Source organism: Anomalospiza imberbis, chromosome 6, assembly GCF_031753505.1.
Source record: "Anomalospiza imberbis isolate Cuckoo-Finch-1a 21T00152 chromosome 6, ASM3175350v1, whole genome shotgun sequence".
Lineage (NCBI taxonomy): Eukaryota > Metazoa > Chordata > Aves > Passeriformes > Viduidae > Anomalospiza > Anomalospiza imberbis.
This window is the reverse complement of record NC_089686.1, coordinates 52,500,449-52,527,030: the sequence shown is the minus strand read 5'-3', so window position 1 is coordinate 52,527,030 and position 26,582 is coordinate 52,500,449. Positions and strand designations below refer to the sequence as shown.

At 43.5% G+C, this 26,582-nt stretch overlaps 1 protein-coding gene across 2 annotated transcripts in view; it reads right to left on the bottom strand.

Moving 5' to 3' along the window:
* The window catches only part of SLC6A5 (solute carrier family 6 member 5), a 29,491-nt gene extending 13,974 nt beyond the window's left edge, over positions 1 to 15,517 (bottom strand). Inside the window, exons 1-11 of one of the 2 annotated variants that reach the window (XM_068194177.1) lie at positions 14,996 to 15,517; positions 13,910 to 14,048; positions 12,551 to 12,682; positions 12,112 to 12,285; positions 11,324 to 11,465; positions 10,779 to 10,911; positions 8,408 to 8,542; positions 7,864 to 7,967; positions 5,197 to 5,321; positions 1,447 to 1,559; positions 1,041 to 1,172 (exon numbers count right to left, since the gene is read on the bottom strand). In XM_068194177.1, the coding sequence (XP_068050278.1) occupies positions 1,041 to 1,172; positions 1,447 to 1,559; positions 5,197 to 5,321; positions 7,864 to 7,967; positions 8,408 to 8,542; positions 10,779 to 10,911; positions 11,324 to 11,465; positions 12,112 to 12,285; positions 12,551 to 12,682; positions 13,910 to 14,048; positions 14,996 to 15,502 (1,836 nt within the window). In that variant the 5' untranslated portion in view covers positions 15,503 to 15,517. The remainder of the gene's footprint in view (positions 1 to 1,040; positions 1,173 to 1,446; positions 1,560 to 5,196; positions 5,322 to 7,863; positions 7,968 to 8,407; positions 8,543 to 10,778; positions 10,912 to 11,323; positions 11,466 to 12,111; positions 12,286 to 12,550; positions 12,683 to 13,909; positions 14,049 to 14,995) is intronic. The other variant, XM_068194178.1, reaches the window with a different exon arrangement.
* Between the last annotated feature and the right edge of the window lie 11,065 nt (positions 15,518 to 26,582).

The window sequence follows — 26,582 nt, the reverse complement described above, 5'->3', positions numbered from 1 at the left end:
AGACTTTGAATTCAGTCCTTTAAAATTAAGGACTGAACTGTGATCAGACCTTCCACCTGCAGCGTCTCAAACCACATAATACTATGACAAAAGCAAAATCACCATTGGAAGCAGAACTTCCATAATAATGAGTCCAGTTCATCTGTTTGAAAAGGATTTAATATACTGTCTCCATGATGGAGTTAAGCAGTATAATTCAAGTGAATAAAGGACTGAATCCTTCCTGTGCTTTAGAACAGCAAAGTTGGTCTACTAGGTGATGAGATAAGGGGGAAGAAAAGAAAGAAAAAAGGGGTGAAAGGATGGATCAAATATTAAGATCTTGTCCATCTCATCTTGAAATTATATATAATGCTGAAGTTATTAGTGAAGAAGACACTGAAGTTTATCAGTAGTAGATGGGAATTCCAGTAGTAACTCCACAGTTTGCCAAGACCATCAGTATATGTCTAATCTCAGAGAAAAGGCACTCAAAACAGGTGTGCATATTTATATAACATTCAAAATTGGGTTGTTTTTTTTTTCCTTTATTTATAGAATGGATTGGGTTGGAAGAAACCTTAAGGATTATTTCATTCCAACCCCCCTGCCATGGGCAAGGACACCTCCCACTATCCCACATTGCTCCAAGCCCTGTCCAGCCTGGCCTTGGACACTTAGGGATGGGGCAGCCACAGCTTCTCTGATCACCCTGTACCAGGGCATCACCATCCTCACAGGGAAGAATTTCTTCCTCATGTCTAATCTAACCCTGCCCTCTGTCAGTGTGGGTTGAATACTTAATTTCTATTACTATTTTGGAGATGTTTGGCTAGAGAAAATTTTAAAGGCCTGATTCTCAGAAAGATTTGAACAGTAAAGTCTTTTAAGAATATCTCAAAGTATACATTTTTTTTATTATTATTAAATAAGGTTTTCAGACACAGCATGTGTCACTTGGGGCTGAATTCAGCTAAACATTTTGCAGCTTGTGCAGGAGGGAAGCAGCCACCAGAGGGGGACTGGAGACAGGCATTGATGCTCAAAGCCAGTGTGATTACCTGAGTGATCATAGGAAATCCCATGATGAAGAAGGACACGCAGCACCCCAGAGTGAACAGTGCCTTGTGAGTACGTAAGTACTTGGGGAATTCATCTGACACAGAGGTCACGATAGTCTCGATGGTGGCGAACTGAAAAACAAACAAAAGTGTTCATTTCAGTGCACACGAAGTGGTCCAACTGGATATAAAACATTGTAATAGAGTATTTTGAGTCCTAGGTGTTAAATGCTCAGGTGGCAGCACCAAAGCTCTGCCAAAATTATTTCAGCATTGATGGCCTTACTTCATTCCTCTTTTTTCATGAGTCACTGCTCACATGGGAAATGGCAATCAATTGCATGGTCCTCCAAACAAATAAATAGGAAAATCAAAAGGAAAAGAATGGGACACAAAAGCAGTTTACCATCGTGTCTAATCCAAGAGTTAGAAGCATCAAAAAGAATATTATAGCCCAGAAGGGAGAGAGGGGCAGCCTAGTTAAGGCTTCTGGGTAAACCACAAAAGCAATCCCAGGACCTAGAAATAAGAAAAAAAAAAGGTTATCAGATTCAGTCTTTCCTATTTACAGAAAGGCTTAAACATTACAGAGTTTAGCCTTACCTGATTAATTTCTGAAAATCAAATCACTTACTTACTCCAGCTTTCCAAGCAGAATGCATATTCAACCAGTATACAAACACACTGATCCAAATTTTTTTTAAATTAGCAAAAATTGCACACTGCAGCAATGTTTCTGTCCTGCTCTGTGATCAAATTCCTGCCACTTCCCTGCCAATTAGCAACCCATGGCAAACATCCACACCTCAGTGCTACAACATGAATGGAAACGCAAATACTCTCCTTCAACTCATTGCCACATTGTTAAATGAGGAGAGAATATAAAGCATGCCCAGACCTGGTACCAGACAGAAGGTAATAACTACTCTGATTCTAAAAAAATCCATGAGAAAACCCGAAATAATGCAGAGCACAAGAAATTACGGAGATGGAATCTTTTAAAGCCTAAATCAGGAATTTTCCATCCTTGTTTGTTTGGGGTTTTTTTTGTTTTGGGGGTTTTTTTGGGGGGTTTTTTGGTTTGGTTGTTTTTTTTGTTTTGTTTTGTTTTGTTTTTTTTTTTTTTTATATTGGGCTTTAATTTCTATTGATCATAAAGAAAAAGTATTTTTGTAAGTGCTTAGATCTGCCGGGGAGCAAAGGCTGCAGAGCTGTGGTGGTAGCATTACAGCAGGCGGCACTTCTCTCTATTTATCCCAGCTGAAGGTGTCGCCGCTGAGCAGGACGGGAACGAGAATGACTCCAAGTCAAAGGCAAGAGAATGAACTGATTTATTTCAAATGCACTGCTCTATTTATAGGGAACATCGTGCAAACTAATTTCATTGGTCTTAGAGTAAAAACATCTCACACCATTGGTGTGCAGTGAATGACGCACGGTGGCAGAACATATCTATAAACAATGTGAACAACAAGCTAGATTACAGGATTATTTACATTCCTTCCCAACTGTCTCCCAGGCTCTCGCCTGGTTAGAAAACCTTCTCTTTTTCTCTCTGACTAAACTGAGAATATCCATAGAAGGGATGCCCACTTCAAGCACTCTGGGAAATGTTTCCTGCCAGGTGAGACACAAGTGCCATGAGCCAAGTTGCCCCCATGCCAAGAGAATGGACTCCCTACTTGCTCTGCCCCAGACATTTCCACTTTAGATCATTGTACCCCAGTTCCTCCAGCTGCATGTGCCGCTTGTGTTCAAGAGAGAACTGCTACTTGCTCTTCTACTGAGAAAAATACAGTTTCAGCAGCATAAAAATCATCTCCTTGGGCAACTTGTGCAGTGCTTGGGGTTCCTTCTGAACAAAAGGCAAATACAAGAGTTAAAACACAGTAAAAAAAAAAAAAAAAAAAAGAAAAACTCTGTACATGACTCAGTAAGTGCTGCTTCCTTTAAAATGTGCTGCAAAAAATTACTTTTTGCATATAGAACCTCTATTGTATTTACAAACGCCTCTTTTATTTCTTGGTTAAAGATTTCTTCTTGACTGATGGAGATAAGGGCTCCGTTTAAACTCACTGCCTGCATACAGAAGTTTAATTAAGTCTCAGAATAATGAGTTCCCATTAATCACACCTTTAGGAAAAGTTAAATTATAGAATATGAACATGTCTCCATGTCAGCCCCTCATAGCTCTCCTAGAAAACACATCCAAGCACTGGAAATAGCCACAGGGAGGCAAGCTCCCATTCCTTCCATCTTCCAAGATTTGGTGGGTATGAACTCTTTATAAAAGCGTATTAAAGCCAGGAAAACTCCAAGTACTTTATATGTCTTAAAAAGTAAAATTACCTTGAACTTTCATTTTAAGATAAAACATTTTTCAACTACACTATGTTCTTAATCAGAGAGTAAAACAAAAAAGAAGTTGTGCTGTCTTTCCCTCCATGTTTTATTTGTTCATCAGGTAAATGAGTTTTTCCTGAAAATAAAATTCTAAATGAAAAAAAAAAAAAAAAAAAAAACATACTGTGTTTTTCAGATTAATATTTTAGGAGAAAAAAAAAAGGAAAAAAAATTTAAAACCCCTTTCCACTAATATTTTCACTCAAGGTTTTGAAAACTTAAAGGGAGATTATGCTTCATCATAATTTCGGCTTTTTTCTCCTTCACTGCAAAAAGAAATACAACTTTAGATTTTAAAAAATAATAATCAGACAATGGCAAGGGCTGTTCTTGTCACGAGTTCTTGAGTTTGCTTTTTAATTACTGTTATGAAATGCACTACCTCAGTCCACAATTACAGTTAATCTTCACTCTCTTCCTATTGCAAGTTCTTCTTCTGTTACTTCACTAAATTTTGTTTCCCCTGTCATGGAGAGCAGCAAAGCCTCACCCTCACAAAACAATTTTACATTATCTGAACGGGCTCTTACAAATGCCCTCACAACTGTCCCCACATCCCCTGCTACAGCTGGGAACAGAGAGCTCCAGCCTGGGACTAGCTGCTCACTCCAAGACCACCAAGCACTCAGCAGAAAAGGGTTTTTGACTGCCTGTGCTGAATATTTTACCATCTCCAGAGAGGTTTACCAGCTGAGTCAGGTGTTGTCTCCACCATGCCTGGCAGTCACATCTCATCCCATCTCTCTGCACCTCTTTGGAGCTTCCTCTGCAGCTCCACTCAAGCGCATCTCCTTTAGCTCTAACTCCTCACAAATAATTTTGGTGAGTGCAGTGTGGTTTAGATTTTGGGGCTGCTTTTGTCATTTGTTCCAGAATGAAGGTAAAGTCTAAAATAAAAATATTAATGTAAACATTACTCCTAAAAACTCCTACAACCCCATGACAGGAAGGTGCAGCAAGGTGGGGGTCAGTCTTTACTCCCAGGGAACAAGGGACAGGACAAGAGGACATAGTTCAAGCTGTGCCAGGGGAGGTTCAGGCTGGAAATCAGGAAGAATTTTTTCACTGAAAGAGTTGTTAAACATTGAAATGGGCTGCCGAGGGAGGTGGTGGAGTCCTCATCTCTGGAATTGTTCTAGCAATGACTGGCACTTAGAGCTATGGTTTAGTTGGCATAGTGGTGCTCAGCTCTACCAATTAAGACCATTCAGATCCCCGCTAATGACCACCTCTCTTCACTAACCAAGATGTTCAAATCAGTTCTTCAGAAATGTTTTACTTCTCTGTGGAGGTATCTCCTTGCTCCTCACAGTTCAGAAGCACAATCCACCCCTTGCACCAGATTTCTCCCACCCTCCTCTCATCCAAAATTTCCACCATCAGAGATAACTTTTACTTTGAAGAGAATTTGACAATGAAAAGGCCAATAATCCCTTAGACTACATGAAGGGACCATCCTACCCTACCCTCCCATCAGTCATTTACACAAAGGCTTAAAATGAATCTCAACTTCCTTCCTTCTCTTACCAAACAAGTTATTAAGAGGCTTTAACTAAAATCTTGACTTCCCAGGCTACCTTCTCCAGTGCAGAAATGCCTACATGTGGTTTAGTAATCCACACCAGTTTGAAGCCATAATTCCCACCTCCAATATCAATGATATTGGAGTGATCATGTATCTGTGATCATTAATCACAGAGCTGGAAGTGCCACGGGGTGCCTGCCTAAGTAATGAAATGCCAGTGAGCCCTACCTTGGTCTGCCACAGCTTCAATATTCACTTTGAGTTCGTTTGCCATGAAGCCAATAACTGAGAAGATGACAAAGCCTGCAAATATACTTGTGGCACTGTTGGTACACGTGACAATCAATGTGTCCCTGCAAAGAAAGCACAAGAAGCCTGTTGGGATACACACAAGGAAGGTTGTGTATTTCAGGAGTTTCTCATCAGCACACACTTCTTGTGGGGATGCTGGTGAAGGCACATTTTTACACTCGTCAGGTTCATTTGATGCTGATCAGAGAGCACAGAAGTCTCCACAGCAGCACCAGGAATCAGCTCTGCAAGCTTCCATCACCCATGTGCTGTGTAGGAGCCACAGGCCATGCAGGAGGGCAAGCACATCTGCTCCTGGCCTCTCTGAAGAAGACAGCCATGGAGATTTGATTTGTAACATATTTTTTAACTCTTTGCCTCACAAGGACATCTGCTCTCCATATTAGGTATGGACTAACCACTGCTGTCCAGGTGAGATGGTTTTTGTCTTGTCCTTCTTGTACTTATACACAAAATTCCAGGGTTAAGCTTGCAGAGCTTGCTCAATCACCTTCCTATCTGTAGAGGGACGATTCCTTGGTATGTTTTTCCATGATTGTTATTATCAAAGGAATCTCAAGAAATCTATAGCTGAATGTCTTACTATGCTGTGTATGTCAAGACTTGACAGCAAACCAGCCCTCATGAGCCCCATCCATAATTATTACATTCTTGATAGGATTTTTTTTAACAATATGCATGTCCAGAGAACTTCTCCATGAACAGTAGTCTTCAGAAAAACAAATTGCTCACTTTAAATGTTTAGGGGGGTTATGATGGCTAGAATTTTTTTATTCCTACTGCTATTTTTTTTTTTTTGTCAGGAAGAGAATGAAATACAACTTTAAAAGCTGTCAAAGAACCTCACTGAGCTGGCAAATTTCTAGAATATCTAACAGAGCATGTCTTAATAGGAATAATTTTGTTAATTCTTTGGGTCTACAGAAAAAAAAAATGGCAGTGTGTTGTTTGGAATCATCATGTGTTAACCTTCTTCCAAAACTTAGATAGGTTTGAAATATTTCACGTATTCATTATGAAGTCAATTTATGAAAATTTACTGCAATTATAGATTTTGGACTATGTTTAAAATTAATGTGTAACTGAAAATTACAACTGATGTGTTAAAATGTAATGAATATAGAAACTGAAAGACAAAGTAGTCATGCTTCATTTCAATATTCAAGGTTGTGTTGTAAAATTTTAAATATTTTGAGTAACTAAGCTTTTCTAATTATTTCTATTTCGGTCTCTCATTTCCCTCCCTAACACAGGTAAAGCATGTATTTGGAATTAGAACAAAATATATTTATAATTCATTACCATGTATTCCCTTCAAAATTTTCATTAAGATCTTCCAAACTCCACAAAAGATTGTTAAATTAGTGCAGAAAGGTAGCATGATGCTTCCTCCATTTTCCCCCCTTATATTCTGAATGTAATTATTCATTAAAAAAAAAGGCTCAGGAATAGCATTTTCAAAAGTGAGACCCAAAGGAGTGCAGGGTGGGAGTTACTGTGTATGCAACACTGTTAGCTTTCATCCATATTTTGGAATAATTTCATTAAATTGCTTTTGAGCACTAGTAAATTTTTTTAAATTCCTTTTAAATATTCTCATCCACATTTCTTTTTTAAGTTAAGTATTTTGTATTCTGTACTTAGAAGCTGTAGGAGATGGCAGCAGAAATCCCAAGGAGTGTTTGCTTTAAAGTCTTGACTGGAGAAAGTTTTTGAGCATCCTCTTGGGGGAGTCCCTATGCACGCTGCTGGCTGTCCTGAATCAGCACCTCTGGCACTGCAAGAATTGGCAAAGGTTTGCTTCAGATTGACTTTCAAAACTGTAAAATAGCAAGGATGCACTCCACCAATGCCACTTGCTTTTGTGTTTTCCATCTGCAGACATTTTAGCTGGCAGGCTTTTGCATTAAAAATTATACACAATGCCTTTTTCCCATGTAAAAATAACTCTCAAATAAGTGATTTTAGATTTCATAGCATGACATAACTTTTTGCATGTAGAACCACAGTAAGAGTAATTGGAAAAAGAAAGAACATTTCGATGTAAGAATCACATAAATGGAATTTGCTAGTTAAAGTCCTACATGTTTCACAATGCAACCTTCAGCCCATTCTACCCATGGGCTGTCCTTCAGCAGAGCTGCCAAGTGATTCTGTTTCACTCCTCACAGCTCTTGACACATCCCAGGTTGCCCTTCAATCTCAACCTCCTAATTCTGAAAGTGGGGAGCCAGCAGGAACTTTAATAAGCCTAAATGATCATCTTGAGAGTAGTAGATTAGGGCCTGGGGAGAGGAAAAAATACACAAAACCAAAAATGGTTAAATGTAAATGAAACACACACAAAAAAAAAAAAAAAAAAAAAAAAAAAAAAGAAAAAAAAAAAGAAAGAAAGGAAACAGAAGAGAGGAAAAGAGAAAAAATACAAGAGAGGAAAAAACAACAAAATAACATCAGGGAAAAAAAGACAAGGGAGAAAAAGACAAGAGATGGGGTCTTGCAAACCAGATTTCTTGTAGATGAAGGATAACTGGTTTTTGACAAACCTGTTTAATAACACAGATGTATTTCACTCTTACACACCTGTAGCAGTTATTATGGAATTTGTTGTATGAAGAGAGGGTAATTAGACCTCCCCATGCTGCAGATAAGGAGAAGAAAATCTGAGTGGCAGCATCCTTCCAAACCTAAGTAGGAAAGAAAATAGCATCAGCTTCAGGAAAGAGTGTTAGACTAATGGATGTCAATAGAATATTGAAAAACAAAATCCTGCCACTAAATACATCAGGCTCATTTGATAAGGAGCATTGTTCTTGTTGAGTCCATATAAAAGGACAATATAAACCTTGCAGTATGTGGAAGACACAAATATAAAAACTATATTGTTTGATACATATCAGTTCAAATACATTCAGAAACAAAAAATACAAGTCAAGAGGGAAAACCTGCATCAGATACTGATGTTCTCTTTGCCAGTGACCCTAAATAATACTTTACCCATGTAAGATGAAGAACAAGTTTCCACAGATGATAACACCACCTCTGCACATGGAAAATGCTTGCGACAGACCCCAAGAGATCTGTGATTTATTCACCCTAGCAGCTCTGAGTGCAATAGCAAACCCACCATAGCATCAATCAGCTTCTCCCACTTGGGTGTGATGAAGTACCAGATCCCATCTCCAGCTCCAGGTAGAGTTACTCCTCTTATGAGAAGGATGATGAGAACCACATAGGGGAATGTAGCTGTGAAGTACACAACCTGCACAGGGCAGAGAAAAGGTCACTGAAAGGGTTGATGTGGGTAAGAAGAGAGGAGGGGAAATGAAAGTGCCACTATTGCCAGAAGAAGGCAATTACTCAGTCTCAGAGACAGCAGTCAGGCGATAAACTAAGAAAACAACAGGGTTATTTCCCTGGAAATCTGAAATTTTACAGCTCTTCTTGCTGCTGGGAACAAGAATAACATCAATAACAGCAGTAAGGGCTGGAATTCTAGACAGAGAAGGGAAGAAGGTTCCTCTCTCCATCTGGAGAGGAACAATAGAAATTTAAAGCTAAAGGAAAATCTATTTTGATCATTGCCCAGAGTGAACTATCACAGTTCATTGGAAATGAAATGAGAAGTGCTATTCAGTAACACATTTCTGTGGTTTTCTTCTATAATTTTCTGTATTTAACTAAAAAAAAAAAAGCCTAAAGAATTTTTATTACTGTTTGTACCTCTTAGTAATTACATATCACCATGATGATAGCTACGGTCCAAATTCAAAAAAAAGGAAAGTCTGAAATTAGCTAGACAGACCTAATCATCATGATGTCTAAATACACAACAGTGGCTGTGTGTTTAATGTTTTAATAATTATCTAGAACACAGCTCTCTCTGTGTTCAAATAAAATGGTTGGATTATGGCCAGTTAAGCTTTACATTCAACACAAAATAATTCCAAGGTTTTTTTCACATCAACATCTGGTCCTAAACAAAACAGAATCATATCATAACACATGATGGAATTGTATCATAGAATGGTTTGGGTTGGAAGGAACCTGAAAGATCATCTCATTCCAACCCCTGCCATGGGCAGGAACACAGAATGACCACTGTCTAGGCCCACCCTAGACCAGAATGATCCAAACGCAGCCCAACCTGGCCTTGAACATTTCCAGGGATAGGGCAGCCACAGCTTCTCTGAGCAACCCCTGCCCGGACCTCACCACCTTTACAGAGGATATTTTCTTCCTAATATCTAATCTAAACCCTCCCTATGTCAGTTTGAAGCCACTTTTCCTTGTTCTGTCACTCCATGTCCTTGTCTCAATCCCTCTCCAGCTTTCCTGTGGCCCCTTTAGGTGGTGGAAGTTCCCCTGGACCTTTCTCTTCCCCAGGCTGAACAGCCCCAACTCCCTCAGCCCGTCTCCATAGCAGAGGCACTCCATCCCTCTGAGCACCTTTGTGGCCTCCTCTGGACTCATTCCAAGAGAACCTTCTTGTGTTGTGGGCTCCAGAGCTGGACACAGGACTCCAGGTGGCTCCTCACCAGAGCAGAGGGGAAGAATCGCCTCCCTCAGCCTGTGGTCTGAGCTGAAGTGACTTTTGAAACTGCTTTTCAAACTTTTCTTGTTGTTTCAGAAGGTGTTTCAACAAGTTACCCTGATGAATTTCTGTACAGTCAAGATACTGAACTAATCTCTACATAATTACAGGATTTCTATCTCTAATACGAAGGAATCAATATTTTTCTCTCTGACATCTGTGTCAGTATTTTTCTTGGCCATAAAGAGTCATTTAAAGAAATATCCTTTGCCACATCCAAACCCACATTATTATCCAGTCTCTTGCCTTTCATAAAATATTTTTTCCTATCCCACTAGGGTAAGGGGGAAAAAAAATCTCAGCTTTCCCCTGGCACTCTGAGTCCCTGGATTTTCTGTTAATTGCCAAGACCTCCCAAGAGATGAAGTCAGCTTCTAGAAGCAAAGGGATGGCTTCGAACTGGAACTCTGTAACCAGGTCTAGAAAATTCATGTCTCCATTTCCACTATCTTTATCCCAGGAAATACCTAGAGTTGCTCACACACACACACACAGACACACACTGAGCTTTTTTAAAGTTCAGTTCTGATTTTAAAATATGCTACTTAACATCTTAATTTACATCCCAATTTCTTGGATTCCAGTGAAACGTGAGATGATTGCAGAATTTTTACGAACACCACACAGAATAGGGAAGGCTGGAAAGTACCAATTGTGCCATCCCACTGCTGAGTGCAGCTGAAGAGTCATTTTAAATTTATTGAAGATTAGAGGAAAAAAGTCAAACAAAAATAGTTTGTTTTAATTAGAAAGGAAAACACAGAGAGGAAAAAGGCATTTTAATTAATACTTAGTCATTTGCTGAAAATATTTTCAGTAATTCATCCCTTAAACAAGAGTGTGAGTCCCTATAAACCAGCACCCTGCTTTTTGGTGAGTGTACAATCACAAATATTGTTCTTACTTTTCCTGATGACTTGATTCCTTTAGCAAGGGAGGCATAAACAATCACCCAAGCTAGGAAAAGAGATAATGCCAAGGGCCATCTAATCTCACCGGGATATTCAATCCCTGCTGAAATCTTCAATACAAAATACCTAAGGAAAAAAAAAAAAAAAAAGAAATTAAAAAACTTTGGGGGAAAAATAATGAAAAAAAAACCACAGGCAGCAATTCAGTGCAAATTCCTTTTTTGTTTTGCTTCAGTGTCCTCAGCAGTTTCTGTAGATGATCCAGTGATTCTCACCATGTATTATTTTATTTATCTGCATTGCAGTAGTAGACAAAACTGCCAGGCATGGAACAACACCCCAGCTGTGCTAAGCACCACAGGAACCGAAAACAAATAATCCAGTGTTTGAATTCAGTTTTCATCATTCCTAAGCACAAAAAATGAGCACCATTTGCTGCCCTTCACTACTGTATTTCTGGTTTTCCAAGCCATGTTGTTGCCTGTTCCAGTGGATTTTACAGAAAGATCAACATAATTTTTCTAAACAAAGATCTTACTTGAAGTATTCTTCACTCCCACTGACAAATGTTTTGTTTCCTTCCCTGGTGAAGTTAACCATGGTTAGATTTGGATAGGCACTCATACAGAAAGTAGAGTTCTTGATTTGTATTTTTGGGTGGTCGCCAATAATGCAGGAATCTAGGAAGAAATGAGGAGGGGGAACAGAAAAATAAAGCGTGCAGATTTTTTGTTGTCGTTGTAAAATGACAAGAATGCATTAGATCACACCTAATTACTTGAACTTTTGTTCAGTTGCCGACACCTTTTCCAAAAGGTCGTTAAACCTGGGTTTACTTTTTTACGTTTTCATGTCATTGTGTATTTGGGACCGTTTGCGGAAACGGGTTTTGTTTTTTTTCGTTAAAGAGAATCTTCTCTAAAGACAAATAATTTGTCTTTAGCAGACAGTCCAGGCTGCCAGCTCTGGTATTTTGTTGCCTACACAGATTTTTCCTCCGGGGGAAAAAAAGAAGAAAAAAATAAGAAAAATCGGCATTTTATAAGCATTTAAATTGACAAATCTAATTTATGCTTGTGAAGGAAAAATTTAAACAAAAGTAGAGGGAAGTTCTCATAGGATACAGATCACTGCAAAGTGATTTGGGAAGAGACCGTTCCTCAGTGCTGGGAGCCTCTCCCGGCCGCGGTCATCCACGGTCTCCTCTGGCATCTCCCAGGGGCGCAGCTGAGCTGCAGAAAGATCTGGAAAACCACCACGGCCACAAATTTTAAAATAAAAATAAATACATAAATAAAAGAAGAGTATAAGCGTGTCCCAACTTACCTAGCAAAAGTTTGTTTTTATCTTTACAGTCTGGCGTGTTCCAGGGGTTGTTACAAGAGGCCCAGGGCAGCACGGGCACAAAGGAGGCGAAAAGGTAGAAAAGCGTGTAGCACAGAATGATATTGTAATAAATGGCTATCAGCACCGAGATGATCAGCATGGCGATGCCGCAGCCTGCGGACAGACAGGGGGACAGGAGGAAATGCCATTAATGCCGGCGGCGGGGGCAGCGGGGTCCGGCGGCTGCCAAGCATCGGCTTCCTCTGGCCCAGGGACAGTGACAGGGACGGGGCCACCCTGCTGCGGGAGGGATGTGGCCCCGCAGAGCCGAGCCCGCGGAGCGCCCGTGGCATGCGGCGGAGGGGGCGCAGGGGGCGGCTGAAGCCATGCGAGAGCCGGAGCGCAGGTCATGCTCCCCAAAACCGCCTGCTCCGCTCACCTTGCAGGGCGGGGATGGCTTTCCAGACCGACACGGGGCCCTGACTAGCAAACTGCCCCAGGGAGACTTCCAGGAAGAAAATGGGGATCCCAGCTAGAGCCAACATCATCAAATAGGGGATGAGAAACGCACCTTGGGGGGCGGTGGGAGAGAAGAGAGAGCAACCTGAATCACCCCGTGATACTGGGGACAACTTAGTCAAGACATTTTTCTATTAAAAATGTTCGGTTTGTTATCGATTCCCGGTGCCGCCAGCCTCGATGGGGCAGGAGGAAGGAGTGGAAGGGGGAATATGGGTGTCAGCTTTCTACATTCCCAGCGTTTTTTACAGACAGTAGATACTCATTATTGCTAAATGAGTATTTAACACCTTCCACTTAGAAGTTTCTGCGTGTAAAATAAAAAGAAAATAAAAAAGCTCACATTTTAAAAATAGTTATTTTAAATTGTCTCTTCCCTCACAGAAAACGGCTCTTACGGGTTTTACATAACTGTTTTCGATGATCACAGCACCACTACCCTCAACTGAGAGCTCTTTCGAAGAGGGAACGGGTTTACAGCTGCAAGGGTTTAATCCAGTAACATCCATGGGTTCTCCGCTTCAGTAAGAGCCTCTGGCAGGAGAACCCCTGCAAATAAACTTCTTCTTTCCCTTGTAAACTATAAGCGGCATAGCCCCTCTTCCAACTTCTCCTCTCTATTCAGCTGATCGACATTCAGTCTATTTCAAACTATTATTTTTCAATCGGATCATGGAAATATTTAAAACAATTCCCCCAAACCTCACGAAATAACGGAATGTCTCGACTCGGGATCAAACGTCCTCTTGTCGCTACCCCGACTCTAAAGTCCCTCCTCTTTCCCCATCGCATCGACTGCAGATTCAGGATTGCGGACTGTGTGTAACCGAGGCGAGGGGGGCTCCGGAGCCCTGCCCCTGTGATCAACACACCTCTTCGTTTTCCTTCCTCCCCAGCACCAATTGCAGGTGTTTTTAAGGAAAGCGCTACCGTTTAAGGAAATCTCGACAGGGCTTTCCTACTTTCAGAGGTGACAATCAAAAAAAAAAAAAAAAAAAAAAAAAAAAAAAAAAAAAAAAAGGCAAAAAACCCTCCCCACCAAAACAAAAAATGACGCGAAAAAAAAAACCAGCCAAACAAACACCCAGGCAAATGTTTCACCAAGTGTGTCTGAAGGTCTGAAGATGCCCCCGGCACCTCGGCTCAGCCCGGAGCTGGCTGCCCGGCAATAGGAAGCCGCTGACCCCGCTTCCCTCGTGTTTCTCCCCGCCAAAAAGGCCGGGACTGGCTCAGACCCGTACGGTACTGCAGGTAGAGAGACAGGAAAAAGCCATCATACCTCCCCCATTCTTAAAGGCCAGGTACGGGAACCTCCAGACATTGCCCAGCCCCACTGCATAACCCACCATGGAGAGGATGAAATCCAGCTTGCTAGACCAGTTCCCTCGGGCTTTATTTTCATCCCCCACATCGTCTTCCTAAAAGGGGGGGAAAAAAAGGAGGGGAGGGGGAAGAGAGAGAGATGGGAACCAGCCACTTTAGCAAACAAGCACGGCGGTGCTGCCGGCTTCACGGAAGGAGACCCTGCGAGCAGCGCCCGGGCCGGGGGACCCTCCCGGCCCCGCTCCCCTGCCACCCCCGCCGCCGCTGCCAGGCCTCTCCTTTATAAAAAAAAGTACACAAAAGAGGGGTTTAAAACATGGCCCTCCACTGAGCGCTTGGGGTGGGTCGCCTGGTTCCTGGAGAGAGGTCCCACGGCCTCCCCTGGGGTTGGAAGCCCTCGGTGGCCTCTGGAGGGTCAGGACCGACGGCCGGTTCTCAGCACAGCCGGGAGAAGTGAAAATCGCTTTTAGCGCACCAGCACCACCCGCTTCCAGGGTAAATGCGGATGGGCAGGAGGAGAGGGACAGCGTCAGGGGCTGAGAGCGGCACCTCCTCGGCCTCGCACCACCCGCAGCATCCCCTCCCGGGAACCTCTTATGGGATTGGGCTGATTTATTTCGCCCTATTTTTGATGACAGGGTCCGAGGCACGCAGACCTCGGGGGTTTGGGCAGACGGATAAGCCTGAGGAGGGAAAGGGCAAGGCACTCTTCACGTGTGACGCTGGGGACAGAACCAGACCTCATGCCAAGGCATGTAAGGATGTGCGCGCACGAGCACCTACAGGCACGACTCAGGAGCCAACTGGAATTACACAAGGATGCTCGTTTGTACCGCTATTACATCATTAACACTCCCCAGCAGTACGGCACTAGATCTAAGATCCTCTCTCCCCTTCTTCCTTCCCTCCTCCCTTCGGCACAGACCCAGTCCCGACTCATCTGCACCTGATTTTAGAACTTCCACCCCAAATCGGTGCTGAGAGACGAAGACTTCCCACGAGCTGAAGCGGAGGAAGGAAAATCTGTAAGGAGACAACTCACCCCCTCCACTCTGCCAGGAAGAACAGAAGTGTTGCCATCTGTGCCCAGCACCACCGTGCTCTGGCTCAAGGTCACCCAGGCGCCCTTGGCGTTGTTTTGCTCCAGTGTGCTCTTACCAAGGCTCAGAGTAGCGTCCCCGTCTGTGCTTTGCAAAGCGGGAATTTTACAATGAGGGATCGCAGCTTGCCCGGCAATCCCTGTCCCGGGGCTCGGCTTGCAGGGGACGGTTTCCACAGATTCCCTCCGGAGGGTGGAGTTGGCTTGCACCGGGGTGCTACTGAGCTTGCAGATCCCAACTTTGGTCCTCTCAAACTCATTTGGTTTCTCTCCTTCGGAGGGAAGGGTTTTGCTGTCGTTCGAGAGTGACCGGGGAAGCCTGGCGGTGGCGGCAGGGGCTTGCGCAGGGGCGTTTTGCGGCTCATTTTCGGGGCCGGTTCTTACAACTCCCGCACCTTCATTGGGTCCGGGAGCCACCGCTTCAGGATTGTTCACAAGCTGCTTGCTCATATCCCTTTGACTGGCGTAATCCTAAAATGAGAACGTCACATTGTTTACCAAAAGGAGAAGAAGAGGAAAAAAAGTTTTGGCACTGCAGAGATTATACAATTTTTTGTCTTTGTGCAGGAAATGCATGCGCCAGAAAATCGGGATACAGGAGTGTTGCAAAATTTCGAGAAGCCACGGCTCGCCTGCTTGCCCTCCCATTCAACGTTAATACTCTGAGGGAAAAAAAGAGTACGGTACCCAAAAAAAAAACCGCCACCCAACCTCCCCCCGCCCCAAACCCCCCAAACAACAAACCTCAAACAAAAAACACCACCACCATCTGCAAACCCATAATTCAAGTTTAAATAAGTGTTTCTACAGCACTGCGCCACCAGACCTCGTTAGATTTCACATCACGACTGTAGGATGCTCCCTTCCCTATCACCAGTGTAGAAAGATTCTTTAATTTTACGCCCCATTTCCTTTCTGTCATTCAACAATGCACATCGGCTTTTTTTTTTATATATATATATATATATATATATATATATATATGAGCAGGAGACAAGCTGCCCTGTAGGCAACCGGGGATGTTAAAAAACAAGTGAAATAGTGCTGGTGAACATTTCTGAGCTGGCTGCTATGCTTCAAAGCCCGTCAGCAAGAGTGTGAAATGCGAAAAACCCCCAAAACATAACCGCACCTCTAGAGTGGGATTAACGCCACTAACAGTAGCTTTCCCCTATTCCTTTTCTTATGTTTCCGACTCACATAATGCTAAAGATTTTATTTAATCTTCCCTAACATTAAATAGATTACTGACGACACTCCCACACTCACCTCTACCTTTCCCTACAGTTTAAAACTACAACATAAAATGCATCTTCATTTTATCTTCATTAAGCAACGTGCAGGCGAATCCTACCTTTTCCATCAGTTCAATGTTAGCTTTACAAAATACCCTTTATTTTTTTTCAGAGTGTCTCACAAAACTCCCCGTCACCATTTCCGCCACAAGTTTTCTCTCCATCGTTATCCCACTCTCCCGGCACGAGGGATAAAGTCTGCAGGGATCTGGTCACTAAATGAGTGCTTTTTGGGGTACCACCGCTTCCCCCGTGCTTGCCCCATCCCCCGCACCACCCCCTACCCCGTCTGCGGGAGGCTCCGAGCTGGCTCCACCGGCAGCACCGCGGACAACTCCCCCTTCGCCACCGCTCCGCGCCTTCAGCCCTTGTCGGCATCGAAGAGAAGAAATCAAGCACTTACCATGTCTTAAATAGCCGCAGATCGAGCCGATAGAGGTGAAAGGAGCAGTACAGGCAATTGTCAGACTGGATTTTGCCCAGTTCAGAGCAAAGCTTTCTATACTTCCTTGGGAAAGACTGGGTTTGCGTCAGTGCATAGCAAGGTGCCCTTCGTGTGACATTTTCCTGATAATAAGAGCTTGATAAATCATTACCCTTGGTTTCAGATTTTAAAGGGACACCGAGAAGCCGGAGCGCTGGCTGGCTGTCACTCACGCAGCAGTGGCATTACGTGTTCCCTGTGACTCATATGGGGGCTGATTACTAAACCAAAGCCAGCCGGAGCACGGCAGAACTTTCTTCTGGTAATTAGAGCGAAAATGTGAGAAACACGTACTACTGCATCCAAGGCAAGAGAGAAATGGGGACAAACCTTCCATTTGTAGTCCTCTTCCTCCTCCCTCTTATTGTAGTGCAATCCAGCTCCCTTTTTTAAAATCTGCATTTCTGCAGTTCACAGACCAGATGTTATAATAGCTTGTTTATATACGTTATCAATTTATATATCCATACACATGGATATAAAAAATATAAAAACTATCAGTTTTGTGTCTAACCACATACCTATACACGGAGTGAGAAGTTCACTGTGTATAAAGTACACAAATACATTTAAATTGTGTCTTTCTTGATCTCGTTGCACGAAATTACATTGTATCTTTTATTTTTACTGTGCCTCATGGGGGAAACTCCAATTAAATTTAAACGATACACACAAGAAAACAAGCTTCTCTTTCATCAAAACTGTCTGAAGAGCAGTTAAGTGGGAGCAAAGATGACGGCAAAACCCTGAAGTTGCTGATGTTCTTCCCTCACTCATCAAACCATTTATGTTTGATTATTGGGGGAGAAATTATTCGTCATTAAAAGTCAGGTGTTGACTGACAATCGTTTTTGCAACGCAGTGCTTCACACCTAATCACCTCTTGCAGGTGTGATTTGCTACTTGAGGGGCTTTCTCAAAAATTTGTTGAGCATAAGATAATTTTGTTCACGCTGACAAAAATAAAAGATGAAAAGCGCACTGGCGAATCGGGATGCTCCCTACGCAACCTTCCCAGTTGTTTCAGTGTCAGCGACGCTGTTCATCCGCATAGACCCTGCTGGTGTCAGCTTCTCCGGAGGGTATTTCACACTGTAGCCTTAGCAGAGTGGAGCGTGCGCCTATGCAGGGGAGGGGTGGAGAGGAGGGGGCTGAACTCGCCAGCACCAAACGGGTTTCTTCTGCGTCCTTGCCTTTACGGGTTACGAGCGTTTGTTTCGGCGGACGAAGCAAATAAAAAATTCGCAGTGGCCCAGCCAGTACTGCAGAGCCGCTGGCTGCGCGGTGCCCCCGGGAGTGGCCACCCCCGGCAGGGACAGGGCAGCTTTGTTCCTGCGCCGGCGGCTGAGCTGCGGCCCCAGCTTCCCCCTCAAAGCTCGGCACTGCGGCGGCAGCTGAAACTCACTCGCCACAATTATTGACAGCCCCACGGAAATCGAGGAGCTGGGGCCAGCAAAGCAGAACGGCGAAAATCGCTTTTCGCCGAAAAGATCAGTCAGCCTCGCGGCTGAAAAATGCTTTTGGCTCCCAGCAGAGCTCCAGAGTGCGTTCGCAGCACAGCTCGTTAACTTGTGATGTTGCTTCGCACATCTTTGAGCACGAGAGTTACCTATACCATAGGTATATAATTGCTGTATGCACATACAGGTATCTTTACACACACTGTCTCTAGATTGTTGCACGTTCCTGTCTTTAAAATCACTTTCCTACCTCTGTTCTGTCATGCAGAGCAGCAGCCTGGTCTCGGGGGAAGTGTCCCTGCTCATGGCAGGAGCAGAGCTGGATGAACTTTAAGAACCCTTCCAAGCCAAACCACTGTGTGATTCCATCTACTCTCCGCGGGTCTATTGAGGAATCGAGGGGCGCTCACAGAAACTGCCTTTAGGAGGGAGGGAGGGGGAGAAGCTGGTGGTGTTTTGCAGCATTACCTTCTCGAGGCATGCTCCAGCCGCAGAGCGATCTGGTCGTTAGCTTAGCCGTGCTGACCTCCAGTTACATTAATGCCTCTAAAGGCACGGGCCGAATTAAAAGAGACAAGACATTAGCCCAAGAGATACTTTGGTCGAGAAGACCCCTAAACGTCTTCTAGAGTCATTAGATTGACTTATTTTGTTTTTCCAAAAATCGGAGAACTCACTCTTCACGTTATTTTCCAAGTTATATTTTTGCTCTCTCCATCAGCATTGAAACGTGAAATCGAAGTTTCACCCCTGGAAAAAGGGAGTCGTTCTCCTTTACTTTCTGAAAAGTCAAGAGCACCTCTCCTTCCCCTGTACCCCAGGGAAAGCTCTGAGAGGGCCACGGCCGGAGGCTCTCGCTGAGCCCCGGAGCCAGGGATCTATTCTTGGTCAAGAGGGAGACCCACGGAGCAACACGGCTCGGTTTTCAAACATTTTCCTTTGTCCTACCCGTCCGTGGCCGGCCCTCGGGGCCGCACAGCCCAGCTCCCTACCGCCCTGCCTTCGCACAAGCGATTTGGGATGGAAACACCTGCTTTGGTCCAAACTCCGAGTTTGTATCTACGGTTCTTTCCAAAACTAAACCAAATTCCCCCAGTGTGGGGGTTTAGCGCTCCAGCTAGCAGCCGTCAGGTTCATTCAAATGATTTTTCTGAGCCCCTTGTCACCGTCGCTCCCGAACGCCTGTCCCGCAGGCGAACCACCCTCGCAGCCCACATCGGGTACCAAGGGTTAAGGAGTAGCCCATACCAAACACCGCCCCTCCCTCTCTCCCTCCCTCCCTCGGGGCTCTGGGGAAGTCACCCACCCTCGACGTGAGACTCCTCTGCCTGGAGGGATCCCTGTTTTCTTCCCGAAGGGAAAAGCTGGGATGGAGGGCGGCTGCTCCAGGGCGAGGGTCGCGGTCTTTCCAACAAAAGGAAGACTGCGAGCGGTGCCCTCCCCCGCGCCCCCCCCCCCCCCCCCCTCGCAAGCCAGCCCCTTCCGTGGCCCACGGAGCGGACGACCGAGTCTTAATTACTTTGTCAAAGATGAAAAATAGCAATTGATTTATTTTTCTCCCTTCGCTGGCCATCTTTTCTCTTCCCCTGCTCTTTCTTTGCAGATAAGCAAAGACACGAAGGAAGGCGGCGGAGCTGAACCCCCGGGAGAGGGTCTGGGGCTCTATCCGATCCCCGGCCCCGCGGGCTCGAAAGGTGCTGCTGCCTCTCCCCACCCCGTTCCCTCATCACAGGCACTTTCCTGGCTTTATGCCGCATTCGTGCCGTGCTTCAGTGGAAAAAAAGCCAAGTCACGACAGGAGCAAACGATGACACCTCTCCACAAACACCCCAAACACGCCCACGGGCATCCATGCAGTTTTAATCCCTGCGCTAAAATCCCCCGTCCTGGCTTCTTTAAGACGGAGTTAAGCATTGCAGCTATTGATCTTAAATCTTTCTCGTCCTTTCCCGCTGGAAAGTTTGCCTAAAAGGGATGGAGGCAGCCGCCGCAAGAACCCGCACACTCTTCCCCGCTGGTTTCTTCCACGACCCCAACCCGCAGCCTTTGCGACCTCCGCAAGTGCCACCCTCTGAAGTCACAGCCTGTCCCGGGAAGCAATTCCCACAGCACATTAATCCACGCACCTCCTGGGAGGGGAGGTTCCCTTCTTCCCTCTTCTCCTCGGACTTTTTTTTTTTTTTTTTTTTTTTTTTTTTTTTTTTTTGTTGTTGTTGTTGTTTTTGTGGCAGGGAAATCTTAGCAAATCCAGGGAAAAGCCTTTTGGCTGAAGTTCTCCGTAGGGACAGCCACTTACACTCTTTTCTCCGTTAAACCTAAAAGACAAATACAATAGCGAGGGTGAGGATGAATGTGAGGACCCCGGGGAATGACTTGAACATCCACTTCAGACTGCGATTGAACAGCCTAAGGCAATTAGATCAGAGGTGTTAAACGATAGCTGTGAAATGCACGGATTCCAACAGGACCAAGGACCTTGTGGATCTGCCCTGCAGTCAAATGAGGTTTTCACGTGATCGTGCCTCTTCCATGGGGAGTGGACGCTGAATTCAGACAAGTCCTCAGCAAGTACGAAGGGCTCTCGCTGCAGTTCAGGAGTCCAAGAAATGGGCAGGTCTCCGTCGGTTTTCTGGGGTTGCACAGCTCTCCCCGGTAAATAAGCCTGCCCCCACCCAGGGCTTGGGGATCTTACAGAGAAATTACAGTTTTTGATAACAGGGAGAAGTTAATTTGTGGGTGAAAAGGGTTATGCCTTTTCTCATAACCAAAAATTATCTCAAACCATTGTGATACAGCAATTAATAATGTTTGTAAAGCCAAAAACAATATTGTATTCACTCAGCTGAGTTAGACACACACTGCAGCAAAAGTAGGTGTCAATAAGCCAGACCTTGCCAAGGGACGCTTCAATTTATTGTATTTCCCTTTTAATTCTATTTATATGCAAAAAATTGTACAGCCTTAATTCCAATGAAGAGTTTTCCCATGCAAAGAGCACGGCTCCTTTCTTAAGGCAAGATTCACCTCACCAGGCTGCAATATTTTGCCTCTCTCAGTTAATTATATTCAAATAATGAAGAGACTGTAAAGATCTTTCAAGTGATAATTACCTCTTATTTTCATCCTGTGAAATGTCTCAGACTCATCCCGTTATTTATTAGCTCTCTTGTACACTTTCCAATTGCTTTAACTCACATAACTCACTGGATGGCCCCTAGATTTCCAGATAATTACCGAAGTCTGGTATCCTTATTGTACAAGAAGTCAGTTCCCTGAGAGGTTTAACTTCTTCTCTGGAGACCACTGTAAATAACAGAATTAAAAGAATGGAGGATCAGGTGGGGGGAAAGCAGAAGCATCTGGAGGAAATTTCTGCACCACTGGCCAGGCATTTATGCTCCCAACAGCTATTTCCCCCAGACATACATGTTTCTTCATTTGTCTGGACATTTGCCTTAATCACAGGGTGTAATCTCAGTATAGGACATAATAACCACAGCTTTGAACTTTCACTTTGCAATAGACCAGGACATTAAAAAAAAAGCATATATTTAATGAAAAAAAAAAAGATAAGTAGATGCTATTTAGAGCTGTAAATAGATTTCCATGATTTATCTGTAAGCAATCAAGTCAATGATATTTATTTTCTTGTGCCACAGTAAACTCCAGACTTAGCCTAGCCCAGCCACTGAACTTAACATGTCCCCCTCTTCAGGTAAAAATGCATCTGTCCTAACATTGCAAACAAAAATAATTTTTTTTTGACTTAGTGATGCTCAGAAATGGATTAAGAGCAGTAGTTTCTTCCAGCTGTACAAATACACAGTAACTTGTCTCAGGACAGGGAACAGAAATGGAAGACTCCTTGAATCCATGCTGGGTCCATGCAGGGAGAGCTGCAGAAGCAGCACATCCAAGAATGCCGTGCAGAGCAAGCCAAGTGTTTCTGGATGTCATCAACCTGGTCACTTCATCTCAGTCTCAGCACAAACCTGACAGGGGGCAGGGACAGGGGCTGTGGCACCCATGGGACAGAGAGGCTGGAGCAGCAGCAGATCCTGGCTCAGAGTGGCAGCAGACTCAATGCCAGATGGAGCAGGACAGGGAAACAGGAACAAGGAACTGAACATGGGGGCACATTTGATCACAGCATATTCACAGGGAAGGTTGACCTGCAGAAAATTGTCCAAACCATCTGCAGAGGTGGGTTTGCTTGGCACAATGACTCAGTGTTGAGCCATCAAGCATCAACTCAGCTGAATTTCAATAATAATAGAGATTAACACTCTAAACAACACCACCTGAAAAGAGCAATTCTTAAAACTGTGCTATCTCAGTCACTTGTATAATGTAAAAATGCCTCATTAAGGTTTGAACTTCTGATCACAAATTTGGAAAGAAAATATCACAAAATGAGAGAAAGTTGATTTTCCAAGCAGGTATCCTGCGAGGACACCACAAGTACCCACCCCACAGACCAGATTCTAGCAGATAGCCAGTCCATTTTAACACCTTTCACTCTCTGCCTTATTCACTTCTGACTGTTGAGTCAAAAGGAAAAATCACAGCATGCATCTCTGTGAGGCTGTGTGAACTTTATCCAGGGTCAGCAACATTGACTACAAGGTCCCATTTATAGAAAAAAAAAACATAATAAACATACTAATGTACCTACTTTGGTGTTTCACAAGGCAAGTCATGACAGCCATTTGGATTCTGATTGGAAAAAAAAAAAAAGAAAAAGAAACATCACCAAACCTTAAACATTTTCCATGGTCTCTCATGGGAAATTTGAATTTTGTTTAGACATGGATTCCTCACATTAAATTTGTTTCCTCTTTCATTGTGAAAGGGGAAATCCCCCAACACAGTGAAGTAGGTATGGTGATTGTCATACAGAGATAACAAAACTGTGATCCCTCTGTCAACATGGAAAAATCCCACTCTTCATCTTGCAGAGTGCCAGATGAAGAAACCCATCTGTTCAGGGTTGATAACCCAGTATAGGGATGTAAGGCTAAATCAGTGAGTGGTTTGTAGGACATTCATAGGCAGTGAACTTTTCAGGTCATAAGTTAAATCTAATTTAAATCTATTCTGCCTGAAGAATAAATTTTAAGGACAAACTTTCAGCTACAGCTTCTCTCACTGGGCTACCTATTTGGAGGACATTAGTAATGACTCCCCTTTCTGAATCAAAGTGGTCCCAGTATACTTGGAACAGCTCTGTGGGAACATACTGGTGGAAATATTTCCAACCCTCGTCAGCAGAGTCCCAGTGTAAATCCAGAGAGAGATCCTACCCTGGGGTCAGAGCCTTAGCTACGAGCCTGCTGGGAATGCCAGCACTGTGCAGCTGGGAACATCCCTGTAGCTGAGGAGCAGGAGACAGGGATGCATTACACAGGCACTTTTCAGCTCCATTACACTGTCAGATGGCTCAGAGGGGCTGTGGCCTCGCAGCATAGGATCTGGCTTACAGCTGTACATGTGGCTCTTACTCACAGCCCCCTCAGCTGTTTGTCAGAGCTCCACAATCCCACAGCGTCTGCACCTCACTGAGCACAAAACCAGCTCTGTGACCCTTCAGTGCTGATCTGATCATGCTGAACTAGACCTGACCTTGCAGCATCCCTTCAACTTCAATTCTGGAGAGACAACTCCAACATTACTCACATACTCACAACAGAAAAACTTAAATATCCTTGGATGATCTGTGCATTCCACTTAGGGTATTTGGTTTCAATCACAGATATTGAATTGTTTAAAAATTGAAAAAGCAAGTAAGCCTCCACCAGTTTATACACTGAAATCAGGTTTAAGCATTCTGTTGAGCATAAATTTCCAATTAGAATGACACTGCTCTCCCAAGGTATGAGATTCATTGTTTAAATGATCATTTTGTTAATTCCTATGCTTCATTTTCTGAAATTCTGCCTAGCTTCTACAATGAGTCCCAAAAATACTTAATGCCTTGGACATATGAAAAATTCAAGGTGATCCACTATCTAAGATAATGGAAAATTGAACTCTGACTTCAGTGTCAAGATCACTTTCTTATCAAGGTTCTCAGCTCACTCCTATTCTTGTTAGTAAGATGGTAAGAGATGCAAAAAAAAAGATCAGCACAGGTACTTGAGTCGTCAGCTTTTCCCAAGTACCTTTTTCATTTAATCCTTCTTTCCCCTTTCTGAATAAAGTCCCATTTATCTGAGTCATTCAAAAGATGTTTTCTCATCACATTGCAAAGAATTTAACAAAATACAGCTAAATACCATCACTACTCTTTTGCAGCTAAAGAAGCAGACAAACAGGCCTAGCTCAGGCAGGCAGTGATGAACTGGAAAAAGGAGGAATCTATCCAGGATGATGTGAGACTGGAGCTTAGTTCTGCCACAAGCCCCAGGTGACCGCAGACGCATCGCTTCAACTGGGAATTTGAATAAGCATGGGCAGCAACCTCCATCCTTTCTGCTCCTGCTCAGCAATATCTCCTCTGAGATCAGGTCTGATTCCAAGGACTCCATCCAATTTCATCTCCATCCAATTTCATATCCCCTTGTGTGACCTCTCAGTAGCCCAAATAGTCTGAGATAAAAAAGCATTTATGTAACTAACTTCAAAACCTGTTTGACGTCTTCATTTTAGGCAAAAGCGTGAGGAAGTGGTTATGCTGGCAGCCAGGAGGAGGTTTCACATGGTTAGGGAACTGAACCAAGAGAAAGGGTAACAGCAGAGACACAGACCCAGACCGGCAGGGAATCTGAATCATTTATTCAAAGAAATGAGCTGGTTTTATACAGTTCTTCAAGGCACAGTGTTTCCTTAAATGGTAATTCTCACTACGTGACCTATCCCACATTGCTATGTCAGCCACACGTGCTCTAAATGTCCTTCCATGGGGTGATCACGCGCTGTTCACCTGTCTGTCAGCTCCCGGCAGGCTCTCTCTGCAGGTCTCTGCTGTGTGACACGTCCTGTCCCAAAGGCCAGGCAGGGACAAGCTGTTCTGTTCCGCCCTGTGCTGCCCTGTGCTGCCATGTGCTTCTTCAGGCGAGTCCCACAGCCTGCAGCTCAATTCTACCCCATATCTTCCCAAAATTCCCTCTTTTTTGTTTTATACAAACAAGAATCATGAAACAAAACACTTCCAGCATTAGAACACGTCTGGCCCACCACCTGAACCAAACAAACTCCATTCATCTTATTCCCTCAGGTTGTCCATGAGCTGATGATGAAGCCAGAGTAACGAAGGCTGGTCAGATCCCTCTTGCAGGTACCCATCGTGGACTGTAGGACATTCATAAGCAGTGAACTTTTCAGGCCATAAGTTAAATCTAATTTATAAATTAATTTAAATCTATTTTGGCTGAAGAATAAATTTTAAGGACGAACTTTCAGCTATAGCTTCCCTCACTTGGCTACATATCTGTGGAATCTGTGGAAACACAAGCAGATTTTTGCCCCCAGGTCAAGTGCGCTTGTGAATAAAAAAAATGCCATTGGACAGTGGTTAGGTCATTCTGAATAGGATTCTAAAAATCAGGAACATATAAGGTTTTTGTGGGGGTATATCCCATCCCACCACTCTCACTTTTTTAACAACTGTATCATGAATATATTTCAACCTATTAAATTCAGGACAGTGTTTAATGTAACATGCACTTTTCTTACTATGAACAGTAAAGCAATACATCTAATAAAGCAACAAGCACTACTGAGCAAAATTCAGCACGGTAATATCTTCAGCTGCCTAAATACTTCACCATCACCTAGAGTCTGCCATTGCTGGGGAGCCCCATTTCACAGTGAGGTCTTGGATAATCTTTTCCGGACAAGGTTTCCAAGTTAACTTCAAAAGGGGGTCCAGCTTTTTTAAGACCAAATCAGCAAGTCAAAATGACTTGATTACACTTTCAGTGCAGAAACACCTGGGTCTGATGGCATACTTTCCTAACCAGCCAGGACCAGGGCTTGGCCAGGGCCCAAATCTTAACTGGGAGGGTTTCCCTAAAATACCTATAAGCAAACATTTATTAATATAACCAAAGGAATGCATATAAGTAATATTAAATAATTATTTTACAAGTAAATTCCTTTATAAAAACTTTATGTATTAGTACTATCTGGATCCAGAAATATACTACAATCACACAGCTAACCTTAAATTTCTCTAATAAATAGTCATTTAGTGAAAATACAAAGCTAGTTTTTAACAAAGGCAAAAAATGACTTAGCAATACTTAAATTTGCCAATTTTCCTTCACAGAAGGTATATAAATCCAGGCCTG